General features: G+C 39.1%; 2 protein-coding genes and 1 long non-coding RNA gene across 8 annotated transcripts in view; 2 read left to right on the forward strand and 1 right to left on the reverse strand.

Moving 5' to 3' along the window:
- Nucleotides 1–2,070: 2,070 nt before the first annotated feature.
- On the forward strand, nt 2,071–7,627 carry LOC117829100 (solute carrier family 22 member 13-like). Its single transcript, XM_034706649.1, has 9 exons — nt 2,071–3,095; nt 3,219–3,322; nt 3,444–3,598; nt 5,373–5,544; nt 5,655–5,775; nt 5,858–5,952; nt 6,051–6,265; nt 6,369–6,477; nt 7,429–7,627. The coding sequence occupies exons 1-9, from the start codon at nt 2,721–2,723 to the stop codon at nt 7,625–7,627; spliced, it is 1,545 nt and encodes a 514-aa protein (XP_034562540.1). The 5' UTR covers nt 2,071–2,720.
- An 834-nt stretch (nt 7,628–8,461) lies between these two features.
- LOC117828690 (LIM domain and actin-binding protein 1) lies at nt 8,462–23,279 on the reverse strand. Of its 3 annotated transcripts, none has more exons than XM_034705895.1 (10): nt 23,211–23,279; nt 22,706–22,843; nt 22,457–22,598; nt 22,005–22,358; nt 20,774–20,852; nt 18,273–18,415; nt 17,145–17,192; nt 11,485–11,615; nt 8,867–9,055; nt 8,462–8,760 (listed from the first exon to the last, which is right to left on the reverse strand). In XM_034705895.1, exons 2-9 carry the CDS (start codon nt 22,831–22,833, stop codon nt 8,884–8,886), a joined length of 1,197 nt encoding a protein of 398 aa, XP_034561786.1. In that variant the 5' UTR covers nt 22,834–22,843; nt 23,211–23,279; the 3' UTR covers nt 8,462–8,760; nt 8,867–8,883. The 3 variants fall into 3 exon arrangements, with proteins under 3 accessions (XP_034561786.1, XP_034561787.1, XP_034561785.1); XM_034705896.1 differs by having other exon boundaries at nt 22,511–22,598; nt 23,183–23,256; XM_034705894.1 differs by having other exon boundaries at nt 23,183–23,256.
- Nucleotides 9,774–24,791, forward strand: part of LOC117828691 — a 72,172-nt gene continuing 57,154 nt past the window's right edge. For all 4 annotated transcript variants that reach the window (XR_004634480.1, XR_004634481.1, XR_004634479.1 and 1 more), the window contains exon 1: nt 9,774–10,026. This is a non-coding gene — a long non-coding RNA (uncharacterized LOC117828691). The remainder of the gene's footprint in view (nt 10,027–24,791) is intronic.

A 24,791-nucleotide genomic window follows, 5' to 3' on the forward strand; every position in this document is an offset into this window, starting at 1 on the left:
TTATATTTACAGAACTAAGACTCTGAATGACTGATACTTTTCACTTTCAATAGAAAGCAAGACTACACATTTGAAAAAAGGAAAAACAACAAACATCACACATCACACACAAACCAAAAGTTCCTTGCAGGAGATTTGAGCAACATGTTCTTGTTAAATCCAAGAGGTTTATTGTGATTACAGAATATGAATGCCAAATTGGTGAAGATTTAAGAATCTGAGATTAAGGGGGCACTAACAAATGAACTAAATACATGTTGAACTGAATAAACCTACAGCGCTCTCTGCAGGTATCACTTGGGATGTCCTGAGAACTGTACTGTGAGGCTTTGTATTTCAACATACAGTACTTATAATAAGAAGAAAAGGACTACTCTCAAACAGGCTTAAGTATCACAAATTAATTGCACATTTTTAATTTCTTCTAAATACCCCATAAAAGGATTAAGGATTATAACAAGAAAACCATCGCTGTATGTGAGCATGTGTGAGTGAATCATATGTATTATAATTTATTTGATAAACACAAATGATGTAAAAATGTGATGAATGTAGCTCAAATATGGTTTCAGGTTGCACTGACAGCAACTAGTATGTTCCAATGAGCCCTAATATAGTGAAATAATAAACCTGATTTCCTTCATGGTTTCATCATTCATTCAAATCATTCATTATTTCAAACTCAGGACACGGGGAAAACATTGAGAGAAACATCCCACACCCCATACATGAAAATAGGTAGACCATAAATACCAATTTCACATTTACTGCTGGATCACACAAACTGTATATCCGGTGGGTCGTGCGTAAATATAGTTAGTGTTCGGTCATTATTATAGACAACATGGTCCAAGGTAATGATTGCTTTGTTTGAGGATTGAAAAAAGATGGACGTTAACAGGGTTCCCACTCTTTTCTAAAGATAATTTTCAAGGACATTTTCAGTGAAGTTTTGAACTAAAAAAGGTTTAAAGTGTCTTCCTGCGTGGCGATGTCTGTTGTGATCAGCGATGTCTACAACGTGCAGTTTCTGTGCAGCTGTGTTGCTCTTTTTGTTCCGTTTGTTTTCACTATAAGGAGTTTGCGCTCCTACTAGCTACAGTACGGTAATTGAGCTCTCAGCCTGCAGGAAAAGTTGTGAGGCACAGACCCCCAAGCTCTCTGCCCGACTCCACTGGTCACTCATCAACTTTTATATAAGACTCTTTGCATCAAAAGAGCACTCCACAAGGTTGATTAACCATGAAACATAAACAAGATACCCCCGTTTTCTGTGAATGCATGATTATGACCAAGTGGGGGAGAAAAGATGTGAAACAAGTTGCGCATCCGGACCTGATCCGGACCGGTCTGTGTCGCTGTCTTTTCCAGCACAGCGTGCACTCAGCTTTTAATGAATGGGAATGTGCTTTTTTAATCGTGTCAGGTCGCACGCAGTTATGTTGGAATAATTTTCCAGGATAATAAGTGATTTTCCAGAACATTTTGCTTTTTCTCCCATTTTCCAGGTGTTTTCTACGACGGCGTATTAGGGCTACTATGAAAAAGAAGTACATTTTCGAGAAAAAAACTTCGAGTTTATAAAGTCGCAAATCTGTGAGAAATCAAGCTCGAATTTTTCGAGTTTTTAAAGTGTTACATTTTCGAGAAAAAACTCAAACTTTCTGAGATTATAAAGTCGTAGATTTTCGAGAAAATATGTAAACAATTCGAGTTTTTAAAGACATAAAACTGTGAGAAATCAAACACAAGCAGCCCTTTGGCCATTTCACTGCATCATGGACCCACTTGACAGCCGCTTCCATTTGTACTACCTACGTGGACTTAGCAATAAGGAGATACTACTGATTCTAGCCCAGAATCATCACATTATTATAAGCATAAGGAATTTGAAAAGACATGGCAGGTGTTGTGCCGAGAAACGCCTGCACGCCGAGAATTGCATGCACCGCCATGTCCATGTTTTCCAGGATCCGTGGGAACCCAGCGTTAAACTTGTGCGTGTGAGTCTGTGACTTTATGTATGAGAAACAGTACGCATCAAAGACAGCGCGTAAGATGGAGGGCTTGGTGGTATCCAAATAAATAACGAACTAACAGGTCAGTGTGTCAGCTGCTGAGCTGGTTAGTAACCCAGTTATGAATCAACTAAATAGTCAGTTTGTAAGCTGACTAAGATGAGGAAGCCTAACCAACCAACCATGTTATGTATTTTTATAACATAGACATATTGTCTCAAAAGTCCTGTTTATTAATGGATATGAGCATAACAAATATATATCACCTGCATAAAAGGTTAGTGTCAAACACATAGCTTGAGGACAGTATAGTCAAGGGTAGTTCAAAGTACACTGGATCCTTTATCTTAAGGACTTTCTCCTGTAGAAAAGTGTTCAGCACCTGGTAAACCTAAAGTATTCTCTGAAATGTGAAACACTTTTTACTGGTGGCAAGTGCAATTTAGGTATAGTTGAACTGACATGTGCTAAGTATTCTCATTTTATTCTTTCTTTTTATGATTTAATCAATGCTGGTTTGTCTACTATTGTTTTGTTGTAAGAGATGATAAACATAGATTGATTGTCTTTTCACACCCCTCAGCACAAGCTTAAAGATTAATCAGACAGATAAGATATACATATCAGTGTATTTCAAGCGAGGTTCATGCATAACTCACATTGCACCTTGAAGAGGAGCCACTGCAACCTCAACATAACAATATGAGCAATTTTGGACAAATCCTGAAGGAGGTTGGGGAGTTTGATTTGTTTCAGAAACGATTGCTGGTCGCTTTATGCTTACCTGTCATATTTGGAGCTTTTGACTCTATTGGTCAGGTATTTATGGGAATTAGTTTTCCTCATCACTGTAACACTGACTGGATCTTGGAGCGAGGATTTAACCTGACACAAGAGAGACAGAGAAATCTCACCCTGCCAGTGAACAAGGATGGGGGGTATGAAAGCTGCAAAATGTTCACACGTGTGGATTTGGATTTGGAAACCATTGAAGAATATGGGATTAACAGTACAACAGGATGCATAGATGGATGGGACTATGAGGCACCGACAGGTTCTTCCAGCATTGTCACAGAGGTAATGTTACTTAGTTTAAAGTAGTTTGATACCACCTATATGGCAGAGCTTTTCAAACTTATATATCTATTTTCTGAATCAGCTTTTCTCTAATTGTCCACCTTTCACTTTCTGTGTCTTCAGTTTGATTTGGTGTGTGATCAGAGGGGTTTGATTGCGGTATCACAGTCCATCTCCATGGCTGGTGTTCTGGTTGGAGCACTGACATATGGGGCGATTTCTGACAGGTTTGAAACAATAGTTCAATACTTCTTCAATTTGTATTCCTGTGATTTTTGCTTCACAATCATTTGAATAATGTGGAAAAGAAAAATATTGACATGACATAAGTGTTCTTTTCTTTTGTAGGTTTGGTCGGCGCTTTGCAATTCTGCTGACACTCAGTGCCCTTCTGTGTTTTGGTGTTAGTGTCGCTTTCTCCCCCAATATTTATGTTTATATGGTTCTCAAATTTTTTTCTGGGACTTCAAGTGTTGTCATTTCAATGCTTTCTTCCGTAATGGGTAGGTCTGCTTTGTCCATCTTTTTATATCCTTTCTTATTTTATTATTGCTGTATCCACCATTTTGGACAAGTCCTGACACATGTCAATCACATATCAAATAACCATGTACCCACATAGCAAAATTGGTCTGGCCCGGTTGTGGCCCACACAATACACTTTGCCAACATACCGCAATGGAGAATGGCCCTTAAGTGGCCCAGATATAGTGTGTGGGCCGTCTCTGGCAAACTATATCTGGGCCACTTAAGGGCCGTCATTCTTTGCTATTTGGGTAATAGCCCCTTGTTTTTAATAGTGAACAGACTGATATTACTTTACTGGAGAGAGAAAAAATCTATTTAATGGTCAACATCAGAGCATCAAAATGTTATGATGTCTACCTGAAAGTTATTGGAAAGCTTGTATATGTGTTACTTATTGTGAAATGAGAGTGATGTTGGTTGAAAAGTAAGTTAATCTGGATATTGAAAACTGAGTGCTTTGTGCTTCTTACCACATAGCAGTCACTTGTCAGTATAAAAAAAACTCTGGAACCTTGAGTTGACAAACTTTTGACTTTTTTCCTTTAGTTTTATGCTTGTACATGGCATGAACATAGTGGCTAATGCCATATGAGATCAAATTTGCATACAAAACCTATGAAGGATGATTGATGATTCTTATGGCCCATGACTGACAGGGGCCTCAATAAATATTGAATATTTGCAGTAATTAAGCAGTGGGGCCCAATCATAGACTGTATAAATAATGGAGATAGTATCCGTGATGTCACCCATCTGTTCCTGAGAGCTGTTTTGAAGCCAATCGACGGGGGCAGCCATATTGGATATGCGGAACTCAACCAGTCAAAGTGTGACGTAAAGGGGCAGATTTTGAGCCTCCTAGCCAACAGCTATGTGTTCCCGACTGGGAGTCAAGTCAGTCATGTTCTTATTTGGGCAAAAACTCGTATTCTTAATATGTTCTGGACCGTCGCATTAGAAAAAAATTCACCCCCTGTACAGTGTGTGCCGATAGAGAAATTAGCTTCATAGGGCCAAGCCATTTTTTGAACCAGGCTGTAAACATGTTTAGTAATGCTGTAAAGATCGTCTTTTTTGAATTGGTGTCTATGTGGTTCCTGGTGTTTCTGCAGCCAGCCTCAAGCGGATTCTCGATGTAATGCAGTTTATAACACTTCCCCGTGGGCTTCCTTGTTTGAGACCGGAGGTTGCCACTTGGGCCCAATGTGATATTTTTCCATGGGGCCTCCCTGTCAGCACCCCTGCACACAATGGGCCTCATTCACTAACAGTGCGTATGCACGAACATGTGCTTAAACCGTGGGTACGAGCATTTGAAGCACAAATCTGGGATTAGATCTTTGGTTAGAAATCAAACTGTTCTACTTGGCACTCTATCTAGAAATGCCAGCCTTCTTATCTTTTTTAATGATAAGACATGCAGAGTTTTTCTGTTGCATTTGTTTAAATTGTTTCTTTATTTGCAGTATGTTTGCTGTTAAGACTGCGTATTTTAAGACTATAGAATTAGATGAAGCACGTCTGTCCTAATGGAAATGTACTTGGCTGTTAGAGCACATTTGTCCTCATTAAACATTACATGAATGTGATATTGAGCTGGCAACCCTTTAACCCTGGTATAAAGTGGGGCATTTGGAAGAAAAAAGAGAAAAAAACAAAGAAATGTGAAAGTGCATGAGTACAAATGAACAATTTTTATTACCACTGAAGTACAATGACTTATTTTTCCGATCCTCATCTCACCCCTAGCACTGGAATGGACAGATCCCTCTAAGGCCACCTTTTGCATGAAGTTGGTCATATCATTCTTTGCTGTTGGACTGATGTTGCTGTCCGGCATTGCATACTTCATCCGAAACTGGCGAATCTTGCAGCTGGTGCTCTTCAGCCCCCTTCTCCTGACTGTTGGATTCTTATACTGGTCAGCAGGGCCTAACTCAAAATATTACCATATTCCTAGCTTCTGTCAAGCAACATCACCAAATGATTCATTCGTCATGCTTTGTGACTCTGAACCTGTGTTTTTTAAAGGTGTCTTCCAGAGTCAGCTCGCTGGCTCACGACCCAGGGCAGGAAAGAGGAGGCACTGAAGGTGCTTGAGAGAGCAGCCAGGGTGAACAAGAGGAAGGTTCCAAAAGATTTGATTGACACGGTGAGCTGCATCAAACACACTATAAGATTCAACCAAACATGGTCAACCTTTTTACATGGGACCTCTTCGTTTACTTGTTTAGCTAGTTATAGAGGGTTCATCTGAAAGAAGAAACATGTTGGACATCTTTCGAATACCATACTTGAGAAAACGTACCATGATAATGGGCTTTAACTGGTATGTATTATTTAAATCATAAACTTATTGATGCTACTGTCTCTTTTTGTCAGTGGGTCAGCTTAAAAGTGAACATTTCTCCTCTTCTCTGACGATAGGTTTTCAGCAAGTCTTCTGTACTATGGACTGAGCCTGAATGTTGGAGGCTTTGGCTTGAATATCTACCTCACTCAGTTCATCTTTGGTTTTGTGGAAATTCCTGCCAATATGAGCGCTTTGGCACTTCAACAGCTCTTTGGAAGGAAAATCTGTCAAACTGGCTTCCTGATTTTGGGGGGAGTTGTTTGCCTTGTGATCCTTGCTATTCCAAATGGTACCTACCATAATTGAAAAGTATCTGTATGTTTCTCAGGTGTTTTGCTTTGACAGGTGAAAGGTTATTTAAAGGTTCTTACCATGTATCTCTTATCCATCAGATCTTCCTGTGGTGGTAACAGTCATTGCCTTACTTGGGAAATTTTCTGCAACTGCCTCATTCAGCACAGCTTACATTTACACTGCAGAATTATACCCAACTGTTTTAAGGTAAGCTCTTGCTTTCTGCATCATGACTGTAAAGTTTAAGTATGCTTTGTGCATTGAAATAGTTATAATATGAACCTTATTTCTACAACTTTTTAGATCAAATTTCCAATTTTCTATTAGACCGTGATACTTACACTGTGCCATAATTATCAAGGTCTGACTCCATAAACTATAGTAAGACAGTACTTGTTAATAGACCAGTGTTTGTTTGATTTTTTTTACCTTGACTTGTTTCAACTACAAACTTCCTGAGGGCGTGGTCCTCCTGCCAATCATGCCCTGTTGACAGTCAAGTCACAAACACACCATGTGACTCTTCTGAAGAAGACTGCAGGAAGTTTGTAGTTGAAACATATCAAGGTAAAAAAAGAAAAACACACTAGTTTAGTAACAAGAACTTTCTTACTACAACTATCAAAATCATTGTTAATGATAATTAAACCATTAAAATGAGGGATGTAGTATACTGGTTTGCTAAATTACAGGCCAACAGTGGGGGCATTTTACTACTATTTATGACTGATAATATCATTTTATTCAATAAAACGCAGTTAAAAGCTTCTTTCATTTACCTATTAACGAGCTAAAACATTCAGACACAGTGGTTGTTGGTGTGTAAGATGCGATTCCTTCCAGAGAAGAATAACAAGCACAGCCTCAACAAGCTTACAAGACAGTAAAAATGCCCTGGTTTGTTTGTTTTTCTCTGTGAGGGAACCGTCAGGTAGAAGATCACCCTTAAATTTGAAAACAACAAATCTTTTGATAATGTCCAGTTGGTCTAGTGGTTTAAGCGCACCCCCCATACACTGAAGCTATAATTTGAGTTGCATGTCCATGAGTGTCTTTTTTTTCAGAATTCCAGTGTTATATTGATATCTCTACTTATTAAAAGTTGTATCCTCATTATCTTCTGTGGGATTCTGATAAGTCCATTGTGTATCCCTGCAGGCAGAGTGGTGTTGGTCTAAACTCCATGTGTGCTCGAGTGGGAGGCATCCTTGCTCCACTGATCAGACTTCTAGACATGTTCCACTATACCATCCCCATGGTAATATATGGCGTCATACCAATAGCTGCTGGGGGTTTCTCTTGGTTTTTGCCTGAAACCCTCAACGTTCAACTTCAGGACCATGCCGAGGAAAAGTGAGTATAAATGCTAAAAGTGAAAACAAAATATAATCCAAAAAATATAACTATATTAAACATACATCTTTTTGTGTGTGATTTTAGAAAACCTGCTAATGGACTCACGGGGAGCAGAAACAGAGCAAAAGGAAATATTGAAGAGCACACAATTTAAAACAAATACTTAATCAGAAGCTCATAGAGTTTCTCAGCTTCTTTCTTTGTAATCATTTCTGGGAGCTTTTAACCATGGTCTGTCATACTAACAACAGTTAAGGGTGCAGAAAACAACTGCATAAGTAATCATTTAGTGTCAACCATTACTTAAGAATTTAGATTTCCTTTCAGAGCTGCACTTTTTTAGTGTATTTTGTAGTCGTTTTTTTTTTATAACACAGGTACATTGTCACAAAAGTCCTGTTTATTAATGAAAAGGAGCATAACAAATATATACTCATGCATCACCTGAAGAAGGTTAGTGAGTCAGAGAGAGGTAGTTCAAAGTTTACTGGATACTTGATCTCAAGGACTTTTTCCTAAAGAAAAGTGTTCAGCATCTGGTAGACCTGCAGTATTCTCTGCAATGTGAAACATTTTTTTGATGGTGGCATTGTGTTCAAAGTGGAATTTAAATAAAGTTGTGTCGACAGGATGAGTATTCTCATTTTATTCTTTCTTTCTTTTCTAAATTTTTTTTAATGAATCCTTTTTTTCTGCTGTTTCATTCAGTTCAGCAAAAAGAACCCACAGAGAACAAATAAAGGAGCATGTTTTATTAATCAAATTTTCAGACACTATGCACTTTGAATATAATAACATATGTTCTAAAGTTAAAATCAAATGTATAAACCTGTTTTAAAGTTAAGTCCACTGGAAAGGATTTTGTATAAAATAATTTTATATTAATTTTAGCTCAAAAAGCAGAGTTTGATTTTATAAAACTAACTGAAGCAAAGAGATAATTTCATGAGTAAGCACATGTCAGTTTTTCTACAGTATTTGTTGAATTTAGTTGATGTGTCAACCACTTTCATTCATTACCATTCAGTGTATGTACAGTTTTATGATTTGAACAGCAGTCTTCATTTTTCATGGTGACTCAAACACATCTTCAAGAAGAGTTTCCATGTCGTCAAAGTCACCATCAGCTGAGGACTGAAACAAAAATAACTCAATAAAGGTAAGCAAAGTAAATGAGTCATAAAGACTGTGACAAGAAAGAATAAAATAATACTGATGAGTGTTGTCTTCTGGTACTTACATTGTCAGTTTTTATGATTATGCTTCAGACTCTGACTCATTGCCGTCATCAGCAGTGCTCTTCAGAAGCCATCTGTTCTTGTGCTGAGCATGTCCAAAGCCCTCGTCATAATTCCCTTTTCTTCTGAACAGTTGTTTGTAGTGAAATATGCAATAGAATTCCCCATACAACGGTGCGTAATTCTGCATGCTACAAGTCAGCACAATTTTTTGGTTACATTTAAATTAAGAACAGTAAGGTTAAAGAAAGGTAGAGAATATTTCAAATCAATCATTTATATTTCATTTCACATGTTACATAGATACAACCTGCACAGTTGCTTAGTCCATAAAAAGCCTGGCTTCTATTATGTACCTTTAATCAATCAATCCAACACTCATATCTTGAATATATCTGTTAATAACTTGGTTTTGGTTTATGGTCTAAATGTAAGAGGTTTCTGGCAACCATATGTTTGAAACATTCAGTTTCTAGGACCATATTATTTTGCACACAATGCCAGGGACCTCATGTATAAACAATAACGCTTAAAAAGTCATCAGTCCTTATCTAATTTTATCAACTCATAGTTTGACAATCCAAACAAAATGTGTTTGAGAAAATTATCCCTGAAAACATATATTTTCAATTCATTATGGAGTGTGAAGGGTTAAATGAAAGAAGACAGTTTGTCAGCCTATCAGAATTTTCCGCCTCTGCTGTTGCTGGGAAGAAAGTTATGCTTTAAGCTGTGTTATTGGTGATCAAGCAATAACATTATTGAGGGCATTCTAATGGTAGTTCAATAAGAGCAACATGTTAAAATGATTGACAAATTTGACCAATCATATGTCTCCTTGGTGGGCCTTGTTGACGACAGGCCCCGCCCACTGTTTTACGCACCAATTACAAGCTAGTTTGTCATTTTGCCGGGAAACTGAACAAACTACTTGACTCACGATAAACACACCTTGAGAACGGATATTGTTAGTGAAAGAGACGTGTCAAATCTGTTATCCATTCCGTTTTGTGGATTAACTTTCCCTGTAGAGTGGGAGTTTATTGACAAGAGAAAGGCATTAGCCTGAACTTAGTACTGATGCAGAAACAAGGCTTTTGAGGGGCACTTCAACTCCACCATTTAAAAACGATTCCTTTGGATGACAGATGCAACCATCAAGGTAAGTTATTTAAAATCACTTTGGGCCGCTGTCCGTCCCTTGCCACTGTTTGTTTGGATAAATATGTTGTTGGTCCTGATCATAGACTGTATAAATTGTCCTGATGTGATTTTGAGGAGTTGGTTTTTGCTGAGAAGTCAGCTCTTTTTGCAGGGCCGTACCGTGGCTTAGGCAGTACAGGCAAATGCTAGGGGCGCTGCTGAATGAGTGAGGAAGAAAATTTAAAGATAATGTGAAAAACAATATTGTTTTATCTCATTTAATTTTGGATGAAATTTCAGAATGATGAATTCTTACTTTTTTCTCAGAATTCTGACTTTAATCCACTGAAAACAAAAGAAAGAAGGTCCAATATATTTTCTTATTATACAAAAGAGGATTAGGGCCACTGAATTTCTTTTTTTTTTTTATGTAAAATCTTTTTTTGGATTATTATTGTTCTGAGAAAAAAGTCAGAATTCTGAGATTAAAGTCAGAATTCAGAGAAAATAAGTCAGAATTCTGACTTTTTTCTCAGAACAAAAAAAATAAAAAATACTTTGGATCTTAATTTTTTTTTCAGTGGCCCTAATCCTCTTCCGTATTTAAGTGCTCATGATTTACCTATTTTTCTTTTGTTGTTGTTGTTTTCCTTACACTTTGGACGCTGTTAGCTTAATTACATAGAAAGTGTAGGTTAGGCTTAAATAAGCATTTTGCTTCTGCCTTTTCAGTCGTCACTTAATACATTACTGTTGCTTTGTTTAAAGGGTCTGCACTGTGAAAATGATTGTGTTATATAAGGACTAAATAAATTCTATTACTATTACATCATGCATTTTGAAATTGTATTTTATTTTCCTGCTAAATATCAGTGTTATTATTTCCATTTTATTAATGTTCTTTTAGAGGTCATTTTTATTTTAAAACATAGGAAACATGTAAAACATAAAGCTGGATGTCAGTTGTCTTTTAGTGTATATGTGATGGGATTGCTGGAGTTGGTTACAATACACCAGGGGGCACCAGATAAAATTTTGCCTAGGGCACCTAATTGTTTAGGGCCGGTGCTGCATTTTTGCTGCCAGTGATATTTCACTCTCTCCATGTTGTTTTCTTACTTTGGTGAGGCTGACCTGATGTCTTAATTTTTGATGCAGAGCTAAAGTTGGCATATGTGACTTTTGCAGTGCTAAAGAAAAGGTGGGTGGGAAGTTCAGGTTAAGGAGTTATTCCCTACAGATTTTACAGCAGTATGCATTTAATCGAAGTGTGTCTGTATGTATAAATATATGTATTTGGATGTATGCATTAAAGAGTTGGGCAGTTTTCGATTACGGGCTAACCCACTTTCTAGCTAGCACAAAATTTGGCGTCATCAAAGTGATCAGAGTTGTTTTGCACAGACAACAAATCAGTGTTTGGAATCATAAATCAAAGTTTCAGTTGATTCTTTTGCAAAATAAATGTATATCTCACCTTAATATTTTCTTGCACTGCTTACAGCAGAAGCAGCGTTTGTGAAAAATGTAATCGTCTGTAGTAATTTTTTCCATTGGATAAACCGGCTTCGAACAGGCTGAACACATCTGTTGACAACTGGGTAGAAACTGAAGGATAAAAGAATGAGACTGAGCTTGGTCAAAGGGATTTTTTCTATTGAAACCAATGAGCATTAAAACAACAATAAATACATAATAATGAATGAAATGAAAAATAATAATTTGATTAATTCCAATTACAGATCAAACACTTTCAAAAGAATACAGACTAAAACATTAAAAACTTCAAACATCAATTTTAAAGGTAAAAACAACATCTGGTGGGGAAAACCCCGCCAGCATCTATGCTAATAAAATCACAAAAAAAAACCAACTGTGTGTGAAAAAGAATGCTAACTCTAAATTATATTAACGTTTCTGATTAATCGGCAGCCGAACTTCAGGGTACGTGGTGACCTCATGTGTAGCTGGAGTGGCCACTGTGAGACTTGTGGATGTTGCAGTGTCTGGCTGAGTAGTGACTACAGTGGAGGTTTTTGAGGAGTAAAATCTGTTTCCGAAGCTATCAGTCCTCTCATAATTCTCTGTAACGGTTTTGGTTTCTGGAAGACCATTCCCCTCAGGGTCAGAATGCACATCAAGAACACTGAGCTCTTGTTTTGGATTACGTTGGTCACAAGAGGCTTTCTTTTTTCCTCTTTTTCTGGGTGCCTTTTTTCTGTTTTGTGCAGGGCTGTTGCACGTCAGGGTTTTTGTTGTTCGGTATTTCTCTTCCTTCTTTGGGTTCTGCTGACATGCTGCACAGATTGTAGTATCTTGTGGAGTCATCTCTTCTTTGCTCATCTTTCTTGCAGCTGACTGGATGGAGATAAAAGCCGGGGAAGATGGAGGACTCCCTCGCTGTTTTGCAGAGGATACATCAACCTCGCCTGAGTGCTGGTCAACAGGCAGAATTGTGTTTCCCAGTACTGCAGGGCTGTCTTTTGTTGGCTGAGATTTTATTTTACTTGACCCGATGCTTATTTTTTTAATATTACCAGAGGATGGAGATCCTGGCACTGTCCCCAACGACTCTTTGAACAAGCTTGATAAACCAGCAATATCAGAGTCTGATTTTAAGGTAGAGACAGAGTAAAGGGCCTTCTTTATTGTTTCTTCTATGTCCAAAAGTCTGGCTAAAGTCTGTTCTTTAAGATTCATGATTTCCTCGCTGGCTCGCTCGAGGTCTCCAAAAACATGCGCCATTGAGGACTTACTGTCTGTGTTGTCTCTTGTCTCTGATGGGAGGAGCCTTTCCACTTTGTTTTTTACCTTTTCCTTTTCTAATTTATTTTTGTTGGAGCTAACAACCCAGTCAGGGACATTCTCGAAAACTTTTCTCAGAGAACTTACATCAACGTCACTTGTGTCCTGATCAGTTTCTTCAACCCGACTGAGAATGCACTTCAGTTCCTCCTGTTTGCGCAAATTGTCAAAGATCTCCATGGCAGCAGTGATGTTCCCTCTCATGATCTCATCCATGTGAACTGACAGCCGCTGTCTACGTTCGTCCTCTGTCTCGGTTCGTCCTCTCTTTCCCCTCATCTCCACTTTGCCTTCTTGGTCAGTCGTTTTCTCGAGCTTGTCCTTGCTGTCAGCAGTTTGTCCACAGGCGTTTGGATTACTGCACAATGGATCTATTCTGTTTTGTTGTGGTTCCTTCACCACATGTGTGTGAGTTGAGGAATTATTAACTCCAGACATGTGTTTAGGGTTTTTGTTTCCAGACTGGGTCATTTTAACTCTTTTGGGCTTTACAGGAGCACTCTTCACTGTAAATTCCTTTTTACTTTCAAATTTCTGACATGCCCCTTGAAAATCTACATGACTTTCATCTGTCTCACCCATACTGTCTTTATTTGAGACATCCTTGGGACTTTTCACTTCTACTGTGGTGTTCACTTCCTGTTGAATGACCAAAGTCTTATCCAGGTTATAATTTTCCAAGGCTATGACTGAACCTTGAACTTGAACACTTTCTTCATTTGAATGAGACATCTGTCTAACTTCATCAACATGCTCATCTTCCCAATGATCCTCTAAATCAAGTCCTAAATTAGCACCACTGCTCATTTTGAGCTGGTGTCGCTGGTGGTCATTTTTAGGTGAAACTGGTGGTTGTGGAACTGATTCTTTGGATTGTGCGGTCTTACTTTGGGCTGTGTCTGGATTCTTAGAGTTGGTTGATTGAATAGCTCTCTGTTTCACTTTCAAATGCCCAGGTTTAGGTGGGATCACTGGTTTTGCACCAGTGGGCCTTCTGTTTTTTTCCAAGTCTGCACTTGAAGATGGTTTATTTAGGGCTTCACTTTGCTTTGATGGCTCCAAGTTTTCTGTCTTTAGTTGTCTTTTTGTAACCTCTTGTTCCACTGGTTCTTGAGCTGGTCTATCAGTCACAGATGAAAGCAACTCCTTGTTGGTCTTTTGAACCAACTCTCCATCCCCTGATTGTGGTTGTCCTTTATGAGGTTTGGGCGAGTTTCTGTATATCATAGCTGCTCTAAAATCTCCTCTCGTGACATTGATGTTTGATCTCTCCAGGGAATTCAAAGCTGCTTTAAGTTTACCCTGAAAAACAACTTCCTCATCATCTTGCTGTGGAGCTGTTGTTTCTGAACTATCCACAAACAAAGGAGCAGATTGGAAGTGTTGTTTCTGGACCACCTCTTTGCTTTCTTGACTCACTTTGCTGCATGTCTCAGTAGTTTGCAGTTCTTCAGAGTGACTGTCTTTGTCCTCAGTTCTTGACAGTTTGACATGGCCACCTGAGATAACAGGTTTCTTAAAAGATCCTTGATCAAGGAATTTATTTTTTTCTTGTGATGACTGATGCAAGGACTTTGCCTCAGTTGTGGCCAGTTGGAGGCTCTGTATTGCTGCTTGGAGGTCAGTGATTTCATCATTGTCATCTACTACCTCTACCAATTCAGCCTGGTGGACCATGTCACCATCCTGTGACTTGTGACGTATGTTCTGTCCTTGTGGTGCAACCGGCAAGGCATATGGCTCTGTTTGGGGTTGGACATGAGTTGCTTTTAAGACTTCTGTTACTTGGCCATCGGGCAATACCCCAATATTGCATTTTAAAGCAGGCAGGCCTTTTCCACTTGACACATTTTGACTTGTGATAGTAGAGCAAACAGACTTAGTATGATTTTCATATAGGTATCTATTTTGCCTTGGTTGGACTGGTCCTCCATCTTTGGAGAACATGTTTTTCAGTCTTTTAACATCGACTGGGACCCATTCGGGAGTCCCTTCCTCTACCTGATCATCTCTTTGTTCATGATGAAAGTCCATCTCATGTCCAGCCACATTTTGGTTTGGTGGAACTTCCTGTTCTTCCAGTGTTGGCTCAGCCTGAAGGGATTTTAGATATTCCAGATCTCCTTTTTCAATACAATTCTTAAACAATCTAACATTTCCCTTAACTGCAACATCAGGCCTTGTTGATCCTTGGCAACTTTGTTCATTAGAAGTTTCAAGAAGACAGCTTATGGCTGATCCAACAAAGCCTCTTTGTGGTTCCCAGTTGTCTGTTCTATCAACCTCACCTTTTTCTGGTTCTAGATTATCACACTTTGCACCTTGTGGAGGACAGTAACATTTAACATTGTCCTTGTCAAAGTACTTGTAGAGGGAGTAAACCACAACTTCGGTGCATTGCTCTGTGTCCTCCTGGAATATAACTCCTTTCCTCAGGGAGTTGTCTTGATTGAGAATATCCTCAACAACTTGAACCACATTGGCAGTTTTGAACTCTGTGTCTGGGTGGGTAGTGTATTGGCGCTTGTGCAAAGGTACATTCACCACTGTGACCTCCATACTTCTGTTACTACTCTCCTTAAGGTAAGTGATCTGAGGTTTTAGCTTTGCCCTTGGCAGCAATTGGAGGATGAAGTTTTGTGCACCGCCTTCAGCCACCTCATCATATTTGATCTCAGGCCCCTCCTCTGATAGTGTGAATTTAGCTTTCTTGGCTAACATTGTCTCATTAACCTCAATGATTGAGCCACCTGAATGTATGGCATTGACATGATAAAGGGAATTCAATGTTTCCTTGATGTTCTCTACCATGCTTTCAATTTCATCTTGGTTCTGCTGCCTAATTTGGTGAAATGGCAGTGATTCAAACACATGGGTTCTGTTCTTAACATTAGCTACTGGATAGTTCTGAGCCTCCATGCTGTTTTCTTCTACTCTTTGGGATTTCAGTGGATCTACATACAAATGCTCTTTTTCTATGTTAGTTGGGATGAATGGGTTGTTCTGAATAAGAGCTGCACTTGTTTTGATTATTTCATCAAATTTCTCTGGATCAGGAAGGCTTGTCCGCCCACTGCCAAAGGCATTTTCATCAAAAGAAGCCTGCTCCATACCAGAAAACTGATGGCCTTGACCAGGGAGATCAACACTTGGGCCTTGTTTATGGATCTGGATGTGGTCTTTCGAATCACTAATTTTGGAGCATATATTGCTTTTGTTTTGGCTGTCTTGACTCTCTTTACAACCAATTTCAAACTGTTGTTCTTTTTTTTGGACTTGCCTTGTCTCATTAGCAGAAATATAAAGGTTATGCTGGTACTTCTTATCTGGCATTAGTATGGATGTGTTCCCAGCAGACTGGTTCTCAAACTTCCTTCTGGTAGCCTGTACATCCATCCTTATCATCTCTTCCTCTCCCTCTCTTGCATTCTCCTGACTGGAGCCAAGCATTTCGCCACCCTCGTTGATTCCTTGAACATTTTTGTTCCCACCATGCTCCTCAGACACAGCTGGTGTTTTGTTGACATCGCCTCTTTCCACAGTCCTCTCTGCCATGTGCATTTTGTGGGAGTGAGGAGATACTCTGTTACTGAAGGCACAGTTCTCAAATAACAAGCGTCTTGAAAGGACCTCTCCCTCGTATCCAGTTTCACCAGCTGTCCCCCCAAACTCTGAGCCCAAAACCTCAGCAAGTTCCTCATCCACAACTTCATCCAACATCTTCAGCTCTGGGTGAGTGTGCTTCAGGAGCCTTCTCAGCTCGCATTTCTGCCGCTGTTCGTGTAACTCTTCTTTGGTTAGATGGGATGGCATGGACTTTTGGGAATGTGTGCCAAAGGCGTCCTCTGGTCCGGGTTGAAGTTTGGCTGAAGAAGGTGGAGGGAGGTCAGCTCTCCTCTGTTTGGGGCCTTCAGCCATCTTTGAGGAACAAAGTAACGATCCCGTCATTGAGTTCTTAATAATGGAAGGTTTCCAGTGAAACTCATGCTCCAGACTGTGAGGGCATGCTTGAAGCTACAAGAGTGATTAGTTACCTTCAAAAACATGGCTGATGATTTTGCTTTCCACATGCTGGGGTCAGTGGGTTAGCTTAACTCCAGACCAACAAGCAATGCAACCATGATGGTAGATACAACGAGAAAAAACATAGAATGGTAGACATGGCATATGTTTACATTTCATCCTTTTGAGGAAAACTGCACATCTCTGGGAAATCAAGCATTTAGTTCCAAACATTTATGACATATGATATTATTGAATACTTAATATTATCGTAAAAACTCAAATCCACTGCACACCACCATGCAAAATATCTAAAACATTCTACCTTACCTTGGTTAGTTTCCCTTTTTTCCCGGGTTCTGATGATTTTTCTTGTGCCTAGATGCAAACAAGAATGATATCAGATCAAGGTTATCCCAAATAAGCAATGCTGTAATGGACCTTTGTTGTCAGATTTTGCTCTGGGCTATCGTTATAAGTCTCATATTGGTTTTTAAAATAATATAATGAAGGGCAATGTTTCCATATGATTCTACTTTCTTGTTGCAGTGTACTAATTGGTAGGTTGGATATTTCTACACCAACAAAACATTTACTTCTTAACAAGCCTACTCATTCCCACACAGTGGGTGGAGGTATGAAATCCAATATTGCATACAGTGAGGATGAACAAGCGTAGCTGCAACAAGCTGATGAGAATAAAACATGGCGTCACTTGTATGGATGTTTATCACTGTTTCAGAGGAGGTTAACACGTTTGCAACTTGGAAAACATGCTGGAAGTATTCTACAAATGGCGGGAAAAAAGTCCTCAAGTGTAAACACAACAAATGTTGTCAGTCACTTGAAAAGTGATTATCGCAGCTCAGATGTATCCAAGAAATACACAGCAGCAGTTTGTAGCTGCAGCTAGCTTTAGCACCAAAAAGATAGTGATGGCTGTATGCAGATTTGACAACTGCAGAGAGTTTACCAGAGAAAACTCAAAGCTAAAGCTGTTGTCAAATCTGCACTACGGCTGTCTTCCTCAAATTTACAGCACCTGATGATCCATCTTTTTCAAAGATAGAAGACCAATGGAGTCACCAGCTACTGATAGATTTGGCACAATATCTAGAGTTACTGAGAGAGAGGTGTATCCCTACCCACACTATTATGTGATCTCTATTATTTTATTATTGCATCCACAGGATACAGCTCACAGTAAAAAAGGGGGAAAAAGTACATACATATGTAGTAAGTATTTTTAACAAACGAAACAAGGTATTTGATATGTGTATCACAAGAAAACGTATCATTTGATTTATAAAGCTTAACTCATCAAATTCATGTAAATTCTACTTTCTTCATTATTCTCAAAACATTTAGCATATCTTCATCGTACAATGTCTCAACATATTTTAGCTCAGGGGTTAACATACGTAGGACTAAAAACATAATGGGTATATGGATGTTTACCTGTTTCAAGCTGCGGTTTGATTCCTGAGGTGCCGCCTTGGACAGATACAGTGCAGACATAGCTTTGACTGAGATGCTCAGTGTCTCCTTGGTTTGGTGGAAGGAGCTGTCTCTGGAATTTGCAAATGACCTCCTCTTTTCATCTGCAGAGACATTAGACAGCCGTTTAAATGTCATCGGTTTCTTACTGACAGGTTACATTTTGAAGTGCATGAAAAGAGGGCCAAATAGGAGCTCTCTGCAATCTATGTAAACGGTACATGCTGCTTGTTGTTTGTAAGGTACAGAAATAAGAGTTGCACATTTTCTGAGTCAGTCTTCATATTACTTGACTCCAAGATTAACAATTTAAAACATATCTTGGTAGGGGACCTATATATTTAAATGTTTGTCACTTAGCTGTAAGGTTAGACATTTTGTGTCACATTAGAAACAACACTCTCAAAGCTCATTTTAGACAGCTGCCATGTGGTCAAGCTATAAATGTACCACTTGTAGTGGAGAGGGTACAGATACCTGACTCCACTGACACAAATACTGAGAGCTAAAAGGACACACTGTCACTACTGCTACATTTGACTAAGCATAAAGGAGCAAAAGTAAACACATCTTCGTTTATTACGAATTTACAGATAACATCCAGTAACATGCTGCTAAACAAACATGTTGAAACTGGTTCAAGCAGAGCTCAGAAGCATTAGGATTTGGGGGGTTTTGTTGCAAAATTTAGGTAAACTTTTCTTGATAATGGTCTCAACATAATACTTAATGATGGACATAACTTAAGTATTCTCCAGTATAGGTATTTTGACTGCCTCATGGGTTAAAAAGAGTAAACATGTTTCAAGGGTATGTAGAGCTATATAGCGTTACTAAATTTCTTCCTCTTAGACACACAGAGTAGATTCTATAGTTGCACCATTCAATCAAAATACCATTCTGTACTCACTGATGATGAACAGCTCCCAGTCCCTTCCAACCCTCCTGTCCTCTTAAGTTCTTTTAGAGTTTGTGGATGTGTTTTGGTCATAGTCCATGTTACTCTGTGTCTAGTACTGGAGCCTCAGTTGCTCCCTCCTTCCCTCTGTCTCATTCCCGTCCTAGTAACAGCTGACCTCATAACCCTCCTGCACTTATTCCGGACTTGCAGCGTGTCCGGCTATTTTTGTCCTGTTCTTGTGGCGTACCAGTTAAACTCGGCTTCTTGCAGAGTCACTGCGCTGCTATTCATCGTCCCCTTTCGTTCATTTCGTCACTTGTTTTGACCTGAGCCAAGGACCCTAATATGGTGTCCCAGGGAATGGTTAGCGAAAGGGTGGGAATACTACTCGGGGACTTTAAAAGCTGAATTTTTTTTTTCAAGGCTTTTTAAAAATCAATTACAATTTCCTTGTATGTTTCAAAAGATAACTATGCATTTTAGTAGAAACCTTTTTTTTTTTTTTGGCCTTTTTGCCTTTTTTTTATAGGACAGCTGAAGAGAGACGGGAAATGTGGGGAGTAGAGAGTGGGGGAAGACATGCAGGACGTGGTCAACAGGCCGGAAATCAAACCAGCGACCCCTGTGACGAGGACTATAGCCTCTTAGACCGCTAGGCCACCCGCGCCACTTTTAGTAAAAACTTTAGGAATAATATGACTTTCCTTAACAAAATATTTCTTTTTTAAGGCTTTTTATTACCAGTAACTTTATTAACTTGATCTTTTCATCAGTATGTTGAATTTAATCCAGGTATACAGACAATGTCCAAATTTTCCACCTTCAGCTGAACTGCTGTGCAGCTCTTTTTTTCTTTTCTGAATTTAAAAATAATAACATTAGTTGATAATAGTAATATTACTATGAAGTAATGGTATAATATTATCAACAACATTGACATATCTAGTAAAATTCTGAGGAAAATGTTCAGAGATTGAAGTCAAAATGTGTCATTAATTACTTCATTTTACTAAATTAGTTTACTGCCATTAATCTTTGCATTTTTAATCATTAAACGTTTTACTTGGTTTTTTGATTTACTCCATAGTTTATTTTTTATTCATTTATTTATGAGCCAGATCAAGATCTGAAGCAGCCAAAGGGTGTAACACCAGTAATGCTTCCTAGACCAGCCCGATCAGAGCTGTAGTCTACACCGTAATATCTTCTCTTATCAACTGGTCTTTGCTCTGTAACTTAGTATAATGATTCAAATAGCAGATTTTTTTATGGTTGCATTATATAGTTTATGACTCGGCTGTTTGCTATAGGTGTTAGTTGAAGAGCTCTAATTGTAAACTCTGCCTGCAAATCAAATCCCCCTCACTAAACAATAAACAGCATTCATCTAAGTTCTGCTGATAACAACTCAGTAAAGAGACACTTGGATGACATCACTTTATATCGTGTTGAATTACATAACCTCTACATTCTGGCTTTATTAGGTAAGACTAATATGTCATCAGCGTGGTGGCATATCACATACTGTAGAGTGCTTTAATAAATGTTGTCTGGTACTCACCAGCTTGAGAAGCAGCAAGATTTTCAAAATCAATGCCCCCGATTGTTTTCCTTCTCTCCAACTTGCTCTGATTGGCCACCTAGAGGGAGAAAGAAGGAAGTGTCACAGCTATCCAATGACAGGCTCGCAGGTTTTTTTTTGGCTCTGTGTAATTTCACTGGCTGGTTTGTTGCAGTCTGATGAGACGTCGTTAACATATGAGGAGTGACCACAAGGTTCAAATGGATTTTATGTTAACAGCCTGCAACTTTGTTCTCTCCAGTGCGTTAAACCCAATCAGCTGATTACAGACTGCTTTTAATTGTGCTATCAAGAGAACGTGGATGGTGTTTGTGGTGACAGTTTACACACAGCTTTGATGTGGGTGCTTCAGTGGTGGACCCATCGTGGTGCCAACATGGAAAATAATGAGTGCAATGAGGAGGATAAAGAAGAGGACTGACTGACTGTCTGCAATATTACTTTAAATTAGCTTTTTTTTCAGAGGTTAGCTACTTCTGTGCTGCACCTCATGATAACTTTAGTTACAGCTAGCAGGCTTCTGCTAGCTAGCAGGAGTGCTGTACCCATTGTAAAGTAAGACACATCTGTTTTACTGTTATGTATTTGACTCCTGAATCAGTCTGAAAACTATTTAGCACTGACAAAAAAAAGGTCCCATTGTAATGTTTATGTCCGATATGATTCTTTACTCTGTATTTAAAAAAAAAGAGTAGGCAACAATTAAAATCTGATAAGTTAAAGCTGCTGTTGGTAGTCACAGAGTAAACATCTGTTCAGAGAGAGGGACTTCGAATGTCAGCACTATCCCTTCCAACCAGATTTCCTCTTAGCCCCCAAACACAGATCACACAGACACAGTGTGCAGTCATGGTAGTGCCGGACTCATAACCAATCGGGGGACGTAGTAGGGGCCGCCCCTTAACCAATCAGGACAGAGGATTGGAGATTAGCTATGATTGGTCCGTCATAACGAGAACGAGGGGAATAATAACATTGCTTGTTACAAAGGCATTAGAAAACGCAGATATTTCGCAATAGTCTCACATTACTCCACGTACTGATGAGTACCAATGGGTATTATGACCTTTTCTCCAAACCCAGCAGAAAAAAAGCAACGTTTTTTACACCGTTCCTACCAACAGCAGCTTTAATAAGCACGTAAATGTGTGTTCTCTTTTTTATTAAAAATCTGTAGTAGTCTTATTCTTACATCAGGGAATGTATTTACCTTTCGGGTCACGTGATCTTTTCCTTCAGCTTTAGTATCATTAGCAGGAGCATCAGCAGGAGCTTTGGCCTTTTGTTTCTCTGCAGAGCTCTTCACCTCTTCAAACCCTCCATTCATCACTGGCATGCTGTCTGCTGCTTTGTAGGCTGAAGGGAAACTTGTGGCTCTGAAGCTGCTCTTTGAATTATTTTGTGTGGCACCCTTTTGCTCAAAGAGAGCCTTCAGGGTCTCTATAGACCCGGTGTTGTTTTGAAGACTCCCCACTGACTTACTGCGGGTCAAATTGGCCTTGGCTCGAGACCGTTCCCTCTCTTTATTTCTCAGCATCAGAAACTCCAGGTTAGATGATGATGTCTAAAAAAACGGCACACATGGGGAAAGCACATTTGTATGAAGCTGAGGATTGTTTTTCATAAATTGTTTGAGTATAATATTGAGAAGCTAGAGGTTACCTCTTTCATCATCTGCTTAGAGGTCACCTCTTTCATCATCTGCTTAGAGGTCACCTCTTTCATCACCGGCTTTGGCTTTACCTCACCATTATTCAGCGTTGTTTCTTGAACAGACGTGCTCACTACCACTGTAGTTTGATACCTGTTGCATACGTAAAGTCATATTAATCAGGCACTCATTTACAAGTGCTGCCTGTAGATGGTAACAGAGGGTTGGACGCTGTGTTTAGTTTGGTGCAGAAAGAGTACCTGGAAACAAGCTGAGACACAGATGTTGTCCTGTTCCGCAGTACTGTCTCCGTCCTGGTGGGCTTGTCACATGATGATGGGATGCTCTTCAGTGACTGGGCACGCTTCAGTTTGCTCTCCCACTCCATGTCCAATCACCTTAAGTTTGCAAATAGGTATATTCCACATGTAATATGCATGACTGATAATAACAGTATCAACAGTTTGTCTATCAAGGTCCAGTAAATGCAGCAGAAGTAACATCTGTTCAGTCCGTACACCTGGTTGTAAATCATGTAACTTTCACTGTAACACTGCTACTGCACATTTGGTCTCCTGATAAGGCTTACAATTTACAACTAACCTACAGAAATGTCAGGTTACATCATCAATACTACAAAGACTTGACGCATGGCATGCATTTAAACAGCAAAGCAGGAGTGCAGAAAAATCAGTGAAATAAGACAACAACATATTTTCTTGAAGCATAGCATTCACCTCAGTATTGAAAAGGGAGTTTTGTTACCGTTCAGTTCAGCTGGTGTCCGTGCACTGTGACAATCAGAAAACACTTCGGTGGCATCACAAGACTCGCACACGGTGTGAACCGCCCGAGAGCAAAGTCCCTTTTTCTTCCTCATTACTTCAGAGTGTTTGGAATGATTCATCAAAATGTCCAGGGCAGCAAATCTACCAAAATATAACAGGTCATTCTCAATAAACCAGACACTTTGATCTGACATACGGGAACAGATTATGTCAGTTCAGGGAAATGTCACTTTACTTCCCTGGTTGACTCTATATCAAGAATCTTCTACCAGATATTGAATGTTTTCTCTGCTACATGAGAATCCTCAATGTTTTCTGTTGGGTCAGTTCTCAAAAGTGTTTAATTGAGGATGCACTCTTGATGCAGGAACACAGACCCATTAAGATATAATTTAATTTACAGATTCAGAGGGGATGTTTGGTAATCAAATAAACAGAATATAACAGAGACATCAAATATTAAATACAGTAATGAAAATGTTTGTCCCTCTGTATTTCTAAGTAAATATTTAGAGTGGATTAAGATAATGATTAACAGAGATCCTCAGGTTACAGATTTACAAATTTGCAATGCAATAAAAGAACATATGAGAGGGTTTACGACACTACCTGGTACAGTTCAGATGGTCAGAGTGTGAAGAGAATTTCTATTAGCATTGATTTTTAGTTATGCATCGTGTTATTGTTTATAAAATGATTTTATCGTAACAGTCGAGTTGAACTTCAAGAGGACCCTTGAGGCCTTTGTTATCCAGTGTGTTTAAGCATTCAATTTCCTCTAGTTTGGGGGTTTTGATAGGCATGCTTATGAATGTGAGATCTTAAAGGTACAGTGTGTAGAAATGGGATTATTTTGTGATATGTAACAGTCAGATTCCAGATAGAAACGCCCCCCTGCTCACCCTTCCAGGCAGCAAAGCAATGGTGGCCTTTGAGGACAAAAAGCTCCTGTGATATATGATAAGTTTGATCCACCATTAGTCATTTTTTTAACACCAAAAAAGTCTATCAATGCAAATTCTTACACGCAAAACAAACTCTCTATAATAGAAGTGTGCCATTGTTGTTATGCTCCCCTAACTCGCACATGGCTGTTTGACTGGGTATGTAATGTGCGAGGCTGGGACGTCAATAGAGCCACATTTGGAACCTGTTTTTAAAAAATTGTGTTTTCAAACACCTAAATGTAGTTCTTAAACACAACATTCATTGAAATATAAATGAACTATTTCTACTAATAAACAGCTAGAGACAAAGTAAATTTAAAGCACTTTATTTGAAAAGTTTGAAAATTCTAAAAGCATAACCCAAAAAGCCAGGAAACCCCCTCTCAAGACTTTAACCCACATCCCTCTGAAAACAGTCAAAAAACAGAGGAACCATTCAAAATACTTCCAAGCGCTTCTTCCAAATGATCTTAGATCTTGAATTAGATTTCACCAGCCTAGACAGCTTGTGAGGAACAAGTGTTTGGAAGTTCGTCTCCACCCAGGAATTCCTGGACCTGCTTGACCCCCAAGGATCAAGTGAGAGCAGCAGGAAGCTGTGATCCCTCGAC

This window comes from Notolabrus celidotus, chromosome 17 (genome assembly GCF_009762535.1).
Source record: "Notolabrus celidotus isolate fNotCel1 chromosome 17, fNotCel1.pri, whole genome shotgun sequence".
NCBI classification, from domain to species: domain Eukaryota; kingdom Metazoa; phylum Chordata; class Actinopteri; order Labriformes; family Labridae; genus Notolabrus; species Notolabrus celidotus.